The sequence below is a fragment of the Dromiciops gliroides genome, chromosome 2 (assembly GCF_019393635.1).
Source record: "Dromiciops gliroides isolate mDroGli1 chromosome 2, mDroGli1.pri, whole genome shotgun sequence".
NCBI lineage: Eukaryota > Metazoa > Chordata > Mammalia > Microbiotheria > Microbiotheriidae > Dromiciops > Dromiciops gliroides.
In genome coordinates, this window is record NC_057862.1 from 462,407,602 (window position 1) to 462,421,389 (window position 13,788).

Consider the following 13,788-nt stretch of genomic DNA (forward strand, 5'->3'; position numbering starts at 1 on the left):
TTTACCAAGAAAACAGTGCCGCTCTCGACTTTGACAATTTTTTAAAAACCTAATAGTTTGGTGCCTTTCCTAGCCTGGGTAGTGGTCACTGCAGGTATTTTGGAAACCCAATTCAATGTAGAAGAATCGTTTCCCCCACATCCCAAATGTGTGCCAGACTGCTGAGATCCTAGCAAAACTCTGGGCCCCCCAGTATCACTTGGGGCAGTCTGAGAAACACTGGGTCAGTGCTCATGATCATGGATGGGTGGGGAGTATGGAGATCCACCTTTCATGTCCTCTGTATGCCTTGGTTTTAACCCACAGACCATTCCCGTGGTGGTGAGTCCTTCTGCCGGAACAGTGGCCGTGAGGAGTGGGGGTGGAGGTGGCGGTGGTGGCAGCAGCGGCAGCGGCAGTAACAGTAGCAGCAGTGGCAGCAGCAGCAGCAGCGGTAGTGCCGTTCAGTATGTCCAGACTGCAATGCCAGTCCAAGTGCGGAGAGTCTAGCCCGTGACCACCACCAGGTGGAGGGGCAGCCGGCACCTCAGGGGGGAGTTGGAGGAGTGACGAAAACAACTCCCAGCATGACAGGAGAAGGAAGAGCCACCAGAAATGTGAAGAGGAGGAAGAAAGAGACAGTCGCCAGCTTTGGAGGTTTAACTTCAAAGGCTCTGACTTTTTTGCTTTGTATACACAGGACAAGGCATTGACCACACTACATTAACAAGGCATTAGTGCTGTCCAAGGGCAGTTAAAACCCATGGCAAATGAATGCTTCTAGTGTAAATAATGTATAATTTGTGGATGTCATTAAACTTAGAGAACCATCTCCTTTTTATATTTGTATTGACTTTTAACTTATAATAATAATAATAATTAATAATAATTAAAAAAAGGAACGTTTTGGAAAGGGAAGGTCAGACCAATTGTTCACAAAGTAGCATTTTCGCATCTGGGCTGAGGGCAGTTTGCACCCAGAAATCATCAATGTTTGGGGGTCCATAGGGAGGCTTGACTTTTTCATTTATATTTGTGTACACGACACATGGGATCCAAAGCAGTTCTCCTCAGGGGTGTGTGGCTGTCCTGCAGGCCTGAATTGCTGTTGCTCCCGCTTTTTGTTAAAATCCTGTTTTATTTCATCTTTTGGAAATGGGAGATCTCTGGACCCGAGAACCCCATGGAGAAAGTCTTTTATTTTGTGTGATTTCCGCAATGACCAGACTCTTTAAAAACAAAAAGCAAACAAATAAAGAAACAAAAAATATCATGACCTTGTTTACAAAACGTTGAGCGTGCAAGAAACCTGGCGCCAAGTAGATGATGAAGAGCGGGAGGTGTTTGGAATAGAGTCCGAAAGAGCTGGTGCTGGATGGTAGACTCAGAAAGAGAGAGCGATCTCTTCTGCTCCAAGGTTCATTAAAAAAAACAAAAAACAAAAAACCCCTAAACCTTCCTAAGAAGACTGTTAACGCTTTTCACATGGAATGAGAACTTGAAGAAGAGTCGTGGGCCAAGGACTCGATGCTGGGGTAAAGCATGCATTATTTATAGGACAGAACCTTCTGTCTTGGCTGTAAGCATGACACAGTATCCGTACAGTAGGACAGAGCGCCCCCTGCCCAGTGCTGCCTGTTACACTACTCATGCTCTAGTCCCTACCATTTTGTATGTTCTGTAAAACCAAGGCATTGAACAGAAAGCCAGGTGATTGATGTCTGTATATGAGAAAATTAATTGTATGATATCATTCCAGTACATTTTGTTGTACATTTTTGTGTTTAGGTTCTCCCACTGTTTATAAACGATTTGATATGTACAGTCTCTGGCTAGTACCCATATTAGAGCAAACAAAGGTATTAGAGAAAAAGAGCGAGCGAGAGCGAGAGAAAGCAGAACATTTGTGAATTGCAGTTGTCAGAAATAGCCTAGCAGGCCTTATTTGTGAAGCATAATTGCTTTTAGCATATGGAAGTATTTTTTCACATTTCTTTGTATAAAATTTGTATTAAACTTAAATATCTTTTTGGACAATTGTGTTTCTTTGTGACGGAGGCAGGCGAGACACACGGTATGCTTTTGGCTCTCCCCAGTTTTTTCAGGAATCTTCACTTTTTTTATTAAACTGTTTTTGGAAAAACGGCTCGTGTGCCTGAATTGCCAGTTTGCTTTTGCTCTGGATGAATGACTCTCTTCCAGCATCTTTAGACCTCTGATGGGCACGAGGATAGTACCAATGACGGTGAGTCAGACTGGCCAGCAGGGACTGTAGAACATGAAGGTGGGATGTCAGAAGCCAGAGGGACCCTTAAGAGATGAATCTCGTTCAGCCCCTTCACTTTATAGATGAGGAAATTGAGTTACAGAGCCATTAGTAGGCACTCAGTATGTGCTTTTGCAATTAATTTTCCTTTGTTCAAGTGTCACAGCTAGGATCTAAACCTCAGTTCTCTTTCCAATAATCACCACCTCTTCTTGTTTCTCAGTGACTTTGTGACTTTGGATTATAGGTGTAAAACCCTGAGTTATTTCTAGGCTTTCCTAGGAGATGTCAAAGACCTGAGTTAGTACTGGTGTTACTCTGGTCTTTTTAAGTCCACTAGGGATCAAGGGGCCCTCACTGCCTCTGTCAAAGCTCAGTGGTTATGGGAGCCTTTGAGGAGTACAGACCGGTTTTTACTAGGTCATAGGGTAGTGTCTTCATTATTTGAGGAGTGGATGGGGAGCTAGAGAACATGTGACCCATAAACTCCCTCCAGGGAGAGTGAGGTACAAAGGTCAGGAGTCCTTGGGACTCCTGCTGGCTTCCTCTCCAACCATCCTCACCCTTCTACTGGTTGAGAGGGATTACAGGATTGTTGGGAGTGGCTTTGGCCACAGTAACTCCCCTTCCACCAGCAGGGCAGAATCACCAGAAAAGGGACACAACCACTGGCTCTGGTTTCCACATAAACGATTAGGACCCATGATTTCATTGGTGTTAAATTCAAATGGAAAAAGGGGTCATTAATTTGTATGCAAGAATCCCCACAGGCCACATATTGACTCACTTTTAAAATCTAATATTATCTATGTTTTATCATCTATATTTATTTTGTTAAATATTTTTCAATTACATTTTAATCTGGTTCAGGCCACACTCCGGAGAGTTGTGGATCACATATGTATTTGATGCCTGTGGTGGTGAGAACTCCTGGTAAGAAAACTTCCTTTCCTGCTGCAGGTGGGCAACTTTGTATGATTTCTGTTTTTTTGAGAATTGCCTGGACCTATTAAGGGGTGCAGTGATTTTCCCGGGGTCACATGACCAGTATATGCCAAGAGGTAGGGCTTGAACCACCTAAGATAAACTTTTTTTGGGGGGGTGGGGCAATAGGGGTTAAGTGACTTGCCCAGGGTCACACAGCTAGTATGTGTCAAGTTTCTGAGGCCAGATTTGAACTTGGGTACTCCTGACTCCAGGGCCGGTGCTCCATCCACTGTGCCACCTAGCTGTCCCCTAAGATAAACTTCTAGATATGTTGATATATTGACAGCTATGTTGACAAAACATATATATTGATATAGATCGATCTATTTATCTATTCTATGTCTTCTATACCTTACCAAATAGCAGCATTGATACCATACTTTGCTTTTCAGCATATATTTTCATATAGATTATCTCATGTAGTGCCCAAGTACCCCCAAGAGATAGGTTAGGTTGGTCAAATGGGATCCACATTTGTTTGTTTGTTTTTGTTTTTTTTGTTTTTGCAGGGCAATGAGGGTTAAGTGACTTGCCCAGGGTCACACAGCTAGTTAAGTGTCTGAGGCTGGATTTGAACTCAGGTACTCCTGAATCCAAGGTCAGTGATTTATCCACTGCACCACCTAGCTGCCCTCTGGGATCCACATTTGACAGATGACCTGGGTTCAAATTTTGATTTTGCTGCTTCACCATCTGTGTGATCTTGGCAAACATTGCTTCACCAGGCTGTTTCCTGATCTGCGAAATGAAGGGATTGGAGATAACCTCTAAGGTCTCTCCCTGTGACCCTTGGGAATCCAGGCCCTTTGATGTCAGATCTGGTGGTCTTTCTTCATCTCCATGCTAGGAGAATTCCATCTCTTCAGAGTCATTGGGATTGCTAGCATCACCAGGGACCCCACTTTTGGGGAACAATCACAACTGAAGGAGATATTACACCTGGGAAACGGGTCCATTGGCTAAATAACTGGCCAGTCTAATAATGAGTCCCTTCTGTCTCTCTCATGGTCTGGGATTCTACAGTTCTTTTAGTGGTGGTAGAAGATATTTGGTGTCAAAGCCTATTGAGGACATTCTAGACCTTTCAAAAGGTGAAGGTAGTGACCAACTTTTTTTTTTGTAGGGCAATGAGGGTTAAGTGACTTGCCCGGGGTCACACAGCTAGTTAAGTGTCAAGTGTCTGAGGCTGGATTTGAACTCAGGTCCTCCTGAATCCAAGGCCAGTGCTTTATCCACTGCACCACCGAGCTGCCCCTGTGACCAACTCTTGATTATCGCCATAGTGGCTAACCTAGGGATAGAGAGGAAATCTGGAACTTGGCTACTCCAAGCTCTGGTGTGCTCTATTTTCTAAGTTAGGCCTCTCAGTGAGCTTACACCTCCTCTTGTTGACTCAACAGTTTGTAGCTTTCCTCTGTTAGTCATGGGGAGGGTGGGGATAGCTTCCGGTGTTCATACTCTGTCCTAGAGGCAGGGGTGTATATAAAACCTAGGTGGTTCTTACACGACTCCCTCTGCTTTGCTGACTTTTGGGGAGAAGCTTTGGCATATCCCACCTTGTTCTTGAAGATGCAGGCAACTGTGAAGTAAATTTGGGACAGCAGGTAGACTATAGGTTAAGTCTTTGGGGGCCTGTGTGAACATTGCAGGGAAGGTAGCTGGTATTTCTAGGTGCATAAGCTTTTCACCCAAAAAAATAATAAAAAAACATCCTTTGCCCAAGGTTGCGCTCCTTCGCCATCTTGTGGCCATAGGGCAGAACTGAAAAGCAGTTCCCTGAACCCAGAGAGACCCAAGAGGAGTCAGGCTGCTGGGGACTTGTCATTCTCCAGCCCTAATCATCCTGTTCCTGATGAATGAGGAATAGCTTCAGCTAGTGTCACACATGGCTGGTAGTGAAGGTTAACAAGGAAGATGCATTAGGATGATACCTGCATTTGAGTTCTAGATCAGATCATTTAACCTCTTCCAAACCTCAGTTTCATCATCTGTAAAATGGGAATAATGTTTCTACCTGTCTAATTGGGATTTTTTGAGGATCAAATTTTAGAATGTATATGAAATACTTAATAGCTCATGAGAGACCAGTGTGATAGATAGGGTGTTGGCATTAGAGGCTAAGAGACCCGGGTTCAAATCCTGCCTCCTGACATACTGGGCAAGTAACTTAACATCTCAGTACTCTCAGTACTCCTGGCACTCTAATGGCTACAATCCCTCTCCTCCCCCCCCCCCCCCCCCTTGGAGTTTTTCTCTGTGCCATTGAAACCCCATAGGCCCAGAGCTATGAAACACTCATAAATGTGAACTTCAACATGCAATGATTGAACACTTACTACTATGTTCAAGGCCCCTTTACTGGGCACTCTGTGTGATACAGCAGGGAAGGCGGCATGGTCCTAGCCCTCAAAGGCCTTAGAGTCTACTAAGAGCTAAGATAATGTGTGCAATAGCAGCTAACTTTTTTTGGGGGGGGGGCAATGAGGGTTAAGTGACTTGCCCAGGGTCACACAGCTAGTGTCAAGTGTCTGAGGCTGGATTTGAACTCAGATGGTCCTGAATCCAGGGCTGATGCTTTATCCACTGCGCCACCTAGCTGCCCCAACAGCTAACATTTGTATAGTTTGAAGGTTTGTAAAGTGGTTTACTTACATTGTCTCATTTGCTCTTCACAGTTGCCCTGTGAGATAGATGTTGTTATTATCCCCATTCTACTGATGAGGAAACTGAGTCTGAAAGGAGGTTAAATGACTTGCTCAGGGCTGCACACAGCTAATGAGTATCTGAGGCAGGAATTGCATTCAGATCTTCTTTCATGTTATAGTACAAGGCAGGATATGAAAAATATCTCCTGGGCACCTTTAGAGTATCCCATAGGTCCTTGGAGAGCCAGAGTCCTGGACTGGATAGGGTTGAGTGAGTCCTAGAAACAGCAAATCTGGCCCCAGAATTCAGCTCTCAGTCTGCCTTCAGGAGACCTCCCCCAACAAAGGGCCTTCAGAGAGTAGCATCCTTACCTTTTCAGGTGGCTGGGGTTCCATCCAGAGAGAGGACCCAGGGCTGGAATTCAGGGGTCATCCAGGCTCCCTTGCACCAAGACTCCTTCTGGTTGAGGGGTGGACCTAGTTTTCCTCTATGGTTTTCTGTTCAACCTTTGAGCTAAGCTTTGAGCAATTCAAGGCAATTCAAAGCAATTGAAGATTCATGACGATAAGGGGCAAGGTAATGAGCATAGCTAGGTGAATGAGACTGGCCCCCCAGCCTCCCAAATAGCGCCCCCCTCTCTTCACATCTCGGTCTCTCTGCCACTGCATGATGTACCCTGAGCAAGAATCACTTCCTCTTCTCAGGCCTCAGTTTCTTCCTCTGTAAAATCTAGCTCATTTTTATGTACATGGTGCTTTTAAGGTTTGGGTTTTTTGGTTTTTTTTTGGGTGAGGCAATGAGGGTTAAGTGACTTCCCCAGGATCACACAGCTAGTAAGTGTCAAGTGTCTGAGGCTGTATTTGAACTCAGGTCCTCCTGGATCCAGGGCTGGTGCTTTATCCACTCCGCTACCTAGCTGCCCCCTAAGGTTTTTGCAGAGCACTTTACACACAGTGTCTCATTTGCTTCTCACAATGGTAATTGCTCTTACTTTCAAATCTGGTACTCTATCCATGAAATCATGTCGTTGCCTCCTGGGACTGGACTGGAGTGTTCTCTGAGACCTCTTCTTGCTCAAATATTGTGTTGTCAAAGCTCTTTCTGGTCTAAAATTCTACCTTCTCGGTCCCTTCTGACTCTGTCTGCAATCTATTCTGTGACATATTCTGTCAATGGTGGTGGAGGACATAGGGTATCAAAGCCTATTGAGGGCAATCTAGACCTTTCCAAAGGATGCAGGAAGTGACCAACCTTTGATTACAGCCTGTTGTGGCTAACTTCAGGATAGAGTAGAGAGGGAATCTGGAACTTGGCCACTCTGAACTCTAGGGTGCTCCATGTTCTAAGTTAGACCTCCTCTTATGGACAAATTGCCCATCTGAAGGAGACACCGGTATGGTATCTTAGAGCAGGGACAGCAAGACCCCTCCCCTAACCACCTCCCCCTTCTCTAGCCTTCTAATATATTCATGGTCAGTGGCAAACATGTCTATCTTGTTAAGTATTCCCTCCTTCATTCCTAATCTAGTTAACAGTCATCTCTCTACCCTGATCCTTCACTGCTAGTGTTATCATTATCGGACAGAATATTGGAGCCAAGCTGAGTGATATGTCTAACTAAGATCTTACATAAGTTGGCAGCAATGGTAGGGAAAGGGAGGGAATAAATGTTTATATAGGGCCTACTATGTGCCAGGCACTGTGCTAAGTGTTTTTTACAAATATTATCTCATTTGATGCTTACAACCCTTTGAGGTAGGTGCTATTATTATCCCCATTGAATCGCTGAGGAAACTGAGGCAAAAAGCAGTTAAGTGACTTGCTCAGGGTCATACCGCTAGTAAGTCTGAGGTCAGATTTGAATTCAGGTCTTCCTTGGCTCTAGGCCCAGAACTTTATCTGCTACAACACCAGCTGCCTCAAGCAGGACTAGAAGCTAAGTCTCCTGACTACCTCCAATGCTCTTACTTCTAGATCAGTGAGTCAGTAAATATTTATCAAACTTCTGCTATGCGCCCGGCACATAGAAAGGCAAGGAAAGGCAAAAGGCAGTCCCTGCCCTCAAGGAACTCCCAATTTAATGGAGGAGATGACATGTAAACAATTTCTGTAAAAACAAGATACATTCAGGATAAATTGGAAAGAACAGGGACAATCAGGTAAAGTAAGGGAGACTGGGAAGGGTTTCTTTTATAAGGTGGGGTTTTAGCAGAGACTTGAAGGCAGGCAGGAGGTGGCTGTGAGCAAGGAGAGCATTCCACGCGTGGTGGGAGCATCTACTCAAGGAAGCAGCCAGTGTCACTAGGTTGAATGGTATGTGGTGGGGTGTAAGGTATGGGAAGATTGGGAAGGTGGTTGGGGGGATGAGCAGGCTACAGTGGGTTTTGTTTGATTGCTAGAGGATTTTATATTTGATTCTGGAGGTGATGGTCGCTGGTGTAGGGGGCGGTAGTGATATGGTCAGACCCATACTTTAGGAAGGTAGATGCTGACAGCTAAGTGGAGGATGAATGGAGTAGGGAGAGACTAATGGCAGGCCGACCTACCAACAGGCTCTTGGAATAACGTCGGGGTGACAGCAAAGGTAAAATCCACAGGCCTTGGCAATAGATGGAATAAGAATGGTGAGAGCCATGAGGGTGACAAGCCCTGGTTTTGACTGGAGGATGGTGGTACCTTCCCATCAAAGGAGAAATCTGGAAGGGGGACAGTGTTTGGGAGGAAAGATAATGATTTCAATTTTGGACATGTTGAGTTTGAGATGTCTGCAGGACATCTAGTTTGTGATGTCCAATAGGCCGTTGGAAATGTGATACTGGTGGTCAGCAGAGAGGTTAGGACTAGATAAGTAGATTCAGAATCCTCAGAATAGGGGCAGCTAGGTGGTGCAGTGGATAGAGCACCGGCCCTGGAGTCAGGAGGACCTGAATTCAAATTTGGCCTCAGACACTTAATACTAGCTATGTGACCCTGGGCAAGTCACTTAACCCCAATTACCTCACCGAAAAAAAAAAAAAAAGCTCAGAATAGTAATGGAGACAATGAGAACATGAAGTGAGATAGCATAGGAGAAGATGGCCTTGGATATTGCTGTGGGACACCCACACTCAATGGGTGGGCTCTAGCAAAGGAGACTGAGCATTAGTCAGGTGGGTAGGACCAGAAGAGAGAGGTATCCCAAAAACCTGGAGAGAAGAGAGCCTGAGGAGGAGAGGGTGATTGGCACTTTGAAAGGCTTCAGAAAAGTCCAAAAGGATGAGGAAGTGAAGAGACTGTTAGTAATTTTGGCGAGAACAGTTTCATAAGTCAGGGTGAGAGAAAGCAGATTTTATATGGCCACTCAAGGGGCTTAGCCACTCAAGGAGGCAGAGAAATGGGATGAAAGCTGGCACAGATATTGTTTATTCTGGAATTGCATTCATGGATGATGTGTTCTAGCTTAAGGGATGATAGTTCTTCCCCTCATGTCACCTCCCGCCTGTCCCCACGGGACTGGCTGCCAAGCAGGTACTCATTATGGACAAAGGGATGTTTGGGTCGTGTCTGTCAAGGGGGTTCAGCGAGGTGGGGGAAGGGCAGTCTGCCCTCCATCCCAATGGGATTATCTGGAGGTAAAAGTGCATCCTTCCTTGCTCGGACTATGCCAAGTATAGAGCTAATGGAAACCTGCAACAGCTGCAAATGTTGCTGCACTGCCCTCTAGTGGCCAACTTCCCTGGGCTCATGCTAAAACTCAAAGCGGTCAATGTATGTTCTTGAAATCTGGGAGCTTTTTTGTGAATGAAGCCTTTTTTAGAGGGGTGGTGGGAGCTTTAAATTCTCAGGATCCTCTGATCGTGTCTTTCTATAAAAGGGATCCTATAGCAGAACTCTCAACCTATAAGTTTGATCTCCGCAACAACCCTATGAGATTTGCTGGGCCAGGAAATTCTCCCCAGTTGACAGATGAGGAAACTGAGGCTGAGAAGAACTGCAAGCTGCCCAAATTCACTCAGTTAAATAAGTGACAAAACTGGGGCTTATACCCCTCTATGATATTTTCTTTTTTTTTTTCTTTTCTTTTTCTTTCTTTTTTGTGGGGCAATGAAGATTAAGTGACTTGCCCAGGGTCACACAGCTAGTAAGTGTCAAGTGTCTGAGGCCAGATTTGATCTCAGGTCCTCCTGAATTCAGGGCTGGGGCTTTATCCACTGTGCCACCTAGCTTCCCCCTATGATATTTTCCAAAACAGAGAAATCATTTTGAGACTACCCACTGTGTTTGGGATTTCCTGCCCCACAATTCCTCTGTTTATATGGCTATGGATAAACTAGACTGAAGAGTGGACCCTATGGGGATGGGAATACAGGCCGGCTTCAGCTCAGCTCATGGGGGGTGGGTAGTGCCACCTCACAGAAGGAGCAGTTACTTTGGTGAAGGAGGGTGTGGGGTGGACGGGAGGGCAGTGAGGCTCTCTCATACAGTGGCTCAGAAAAGTTGTGGAAAGATCCCATTTCTGTAAAATATATGAGCAAGAGACATTGCTTTTTAGAGCCTCAGTCTACCCTCATATGAAATGGAGACATCAACACTGGTACTATATGTTATGCGAGGTGGTTGTGAAGGCACTGGGTAAACTGGGAATCACTACAGAGGGAAAGGGCAGCTGCTGGTACCACTCCTCTATGTTGCCCCTGCCTGGGGTCTCTGGCTTCCATGGGAGTCTCTTATTCCTAGTCAGGAGCCTCTCTCTCTCTCTTCTCACCCCGCCCCTCCCTCCCCCTTTACCTTAGGTATCTTCCCTTTGCTTCATCAAAGAAATCTAAAGAAATGTGGACAGGAAGGACAACTAGTGACTGCAAAGCCCTCATCATAACTAACTCTTGGGTAGGGTGCAAGGGGCAACTTTCCTGAGGCTGTTTCACAGTGAACTGGACATGGCCCTCACAGGCTTCTGCTTGGGTTAAGGAGGGGGATTAGATGGCTTGCTCCTAATTTCATGGGGAAGAGGAAAAGCTCACCCATCCCTTTCCTACAAATTTACCCTTTCCCATGTCTCAAATTCCACCATTAGAGCTATGTTACTTTGGTAGTGGAAGGTCTCTCACAAAGCCAGGAAGACCTGGGTTGAAGCTGTACCTCTGACATATGGATGGATGATATGACCCTGGGCAAGTCATTTAACTTTTCAGTGTTCAAGGCAACTAAAATTTCAGGGAAGGTGGTGACATATTGGTAAGGTACCTCCCCTGAGACTTCCTGACTCAGATAAAATCACATCTGTTCCCTATCCCCTAACCCTACATGAGCATAAGCTAAGTTTTGCCATTGTTTAAAGGCAAACTATTCTCTTGGTCATTTCAAAGCCCGGGTGAATCAACATAAACAGAACCTTCTCGGAGTGAATCTGGTGATGAGAGGAAAGAGAAGACAAGGAGAGCAGTGGCTACCAAGTAGCTGGTGTCTACCTCCTAATCTTGCCTTGGCTGTTTGCCAGACCCTCACCCCCTTCCTGACTGTCTGCCCAATGCAAACTCACAAACTCATTTTGAAAGAGCATGTGGGGGGCAGCTAGGTGGCGCAGTGGATAAAGGACTGGCCCTGGATTCAGGAGGACCTGAGTTCAAATTCGACCTCAGACACTTGACACTTACTAGCTGTGTAACCCTGGGCAAGTCACTTAACCCTTATTGCCCTGAAAAAGAAAGAAAGAAAAAGAATAGAAAGAGCATGTGAAGCAGGGAATCCTTGTGTCAAAGTATGAGTGCTCAGTCTAGCACAGGGTGCCTGCCTTTCCATGATGCTTCCTCACACTCTGGGCTCACTGAGCTCCATGGATACCAGACAACTGGTCACCCTTTCCCATGACTCTTGCCCAAGGACAGGTACCTCCCGTCTTTTAAGGTTTTTTTGTTTTGTTTTGGTGAGGCAATTGGGTTAAGTGACTTGCCCAGGATCATACAGCTAGTAAGTATCAAGTGTCTGAGGTCACATTTGAACTCAGGTCCTCCTGAATCCAGGGCTGGTGCTCTATCCACTGCACCACCTAGCTGCCCCTACCTCCTGTCTTTTAAGACAGATCTAGGTCCCCTGTGAGTCAGCAGGAGTCAGGCAGGTCTTTAAGGATCTCTGCTTCCCCCAAACCTTCTCCATCCAAGGGGACTCCTGCCTGGGCTGCCTGTGACCTTAGGCCTGGAGAAGGAACAAAGTGGTTACTCCTACCTCAAAATGTAAACGTGGTTTTATTCAATGCCTTTCAGTCTCACAAGGTACAGCTTCCCCTCACCTTCTTCCCTCCCCCCAACCCCCAAACAAGATGGCCACGTAAGGCACCGTGCACTGTTCACACACCATCAGGAGGCTTTTCCAAGAACAAAAATAAGCTCTAGGTCTTCTCGATGACCCTGAAATGCCCTCACTTACTAATTTACAAAGTGTGATTGTCCCTCAGAGTACAACTTGAAGAAGAGATCTCTTTAAGTTAGATCTGTAAGCCCCCACCCCCTCCCCAACCCCATCCCAATGAGAGAGTTTAAAAAACAAAACCAGCAACAAAGAAATCCGCCATCACAGGCATGAGAGCATAATACCAGAGTAATGAGATTAGTTCATAAATTAAAAAAAAAAAGATAGCCTGCCCGCTCCTCCTCATGGCAACGATTCCTTGTTTCCCTTCAGTGAGTCCTGTAGGAGGTCACAATCATTGGGCCCCACCAGTTCTGGGCCACATCCTTGCCCTTCACCCCCATCTCCATCCCCAAAGTCAGACCTTCTCCAGCTGCCTCCCGGAGGGCTCTTCGCTCCACCTTTGCAATGCAGCTTTATCTCTTCCTGTTAGAGGACCTTGGCTCCCAAGTAAGTGGTCCCACTGGAGGGTGACTGCTCAGTCCCTGCTCCTTCCAGGTCCTCAAAGTCTGAAGCCGGGAGGCAGGAAGGAAAAGGACCGGGTTGTGCAGGGTCATGGGGGGGAATTGTCCAGCCAAGCTCTGGGCCACTCCAGGGTAGGACCTCCCAGTGGCTCTGCTATAAATACTCCAGCTCCAGGGCATGCCTCAAGGCCTCCAGGTCTGCATGGCAGGAGATTCTCCAGAAGGGCATGTTGTGCTGCAAAAGAAGGACAGAAGAATTCATTCACCTTCCTCTGGTGCACTGTACCTGTGGAACAGGAGCAGATGTTATCATCTCCATTCTGCAGATGAGCAAACAGGTTCAAGGGGAGAAGTGACTTGAACGAGGTCTCTTGCACAGGAGGTCACAAGGCAGAGGTCAGACTCGAATTTGGGCCTCCTGACTCTAATCCCAAGGTTCTTTCTGCACACCATGCTGCCTTTCAAAATAGTCCATACCCTCTGCTTTAGGCCCCCAACATGCTTGCTTAATGTTTGATGGAAACTAAAGGAAGCCAGGAAGGGAGTATTCTCTTGAGCTCTGGGGAAAGGGGCTTTTTGCCCGGGCAGAACTGGTGATTCTTAATCACAGGGATCAGAGCAACAGGAGAGAGGGGTTTGCTCACCATAACACATGGGGAGTACCAAGGGTAGAGAAGCTAAGTCAGCCTCAAGGGTCTAATTAGAAAGGTCAGTGAATTCCTCTGTAGATCTCAGGTCCTGACTTTGGGTTAAAGTCCACTCAGCACAGTGTCAGGGAGATGCTGGGTTATTCTTATTTTTGGGGGGCAATGAGGGTTAAGTGACTTGCCCAGGGTCACACAGTAAGTGTCAAGTGTCTGAGGCTGGATTTGAACTCAGATCCTCCTGAATCCAGGGCCAGTGCTTTATCCACTATGCCACCTAGCGGCCCCCTGATGTTGGGTCATCATTATTAATACTATTATTGTTGTTGTTTATAGGAAGCCTATCAACTTGTTATTTTGGACTGGACTTGTGATTTCATTGTTATAAGGACTTCCCAGTGAAGGGACCTTCTCTCCC

General features: G+C 46.1%; 2 protein-coding genes across 26 annotated transcripts in view; one reads left to right on the forward strand and one right to left on the reverse strand.

Moving 5' to 3' along the window:
* Nucleotides 1-809, forward strand: part of ZMYND8 (zinc finger MYND-type containing 8) — a 117,662-nt gene extending 116,853 nt beyond the window's left edge. For all 24 annotated transcript variants that reach the window (XM_043983184.1, XM_043983187.1, XM_043983197.1 and 21 more), the window contains one exon: nt 307-809. In XM_043983184.1, the coding sequence (XP_043839119.1) occupies nt 307-489 (183 nt within the window). In that variant the 3' untranslated portion in view covers nt 490-809. The remainder of the gene's footprint in view (nt 1-306) is intronic.
* Nucleotides 810-12,159: 11,350 nt separating this feature from the next.
* Nucleotides 12,160-13,788, reverse strand: part of EYA2 (EYA transcriptional coactivator and phosphatase 2) — a 257,595-nt gene continuing 255,966 nt past the window's right edge. For both annotated transcript variants that reach the window (XM_043985380.1, XM_043985381.1), the window contains exon 16: nt 12,160-12,961. In XM_043985380.1, the coding sequence (XP_043841315.1) occupies nt 12,881-12,961 (81 nt within the window). In that variant the 3' untranslated portion in view covers nt 12,160-12,880. The remainder of the gene's footprint in view (nt 12,962-13,788) is intronic.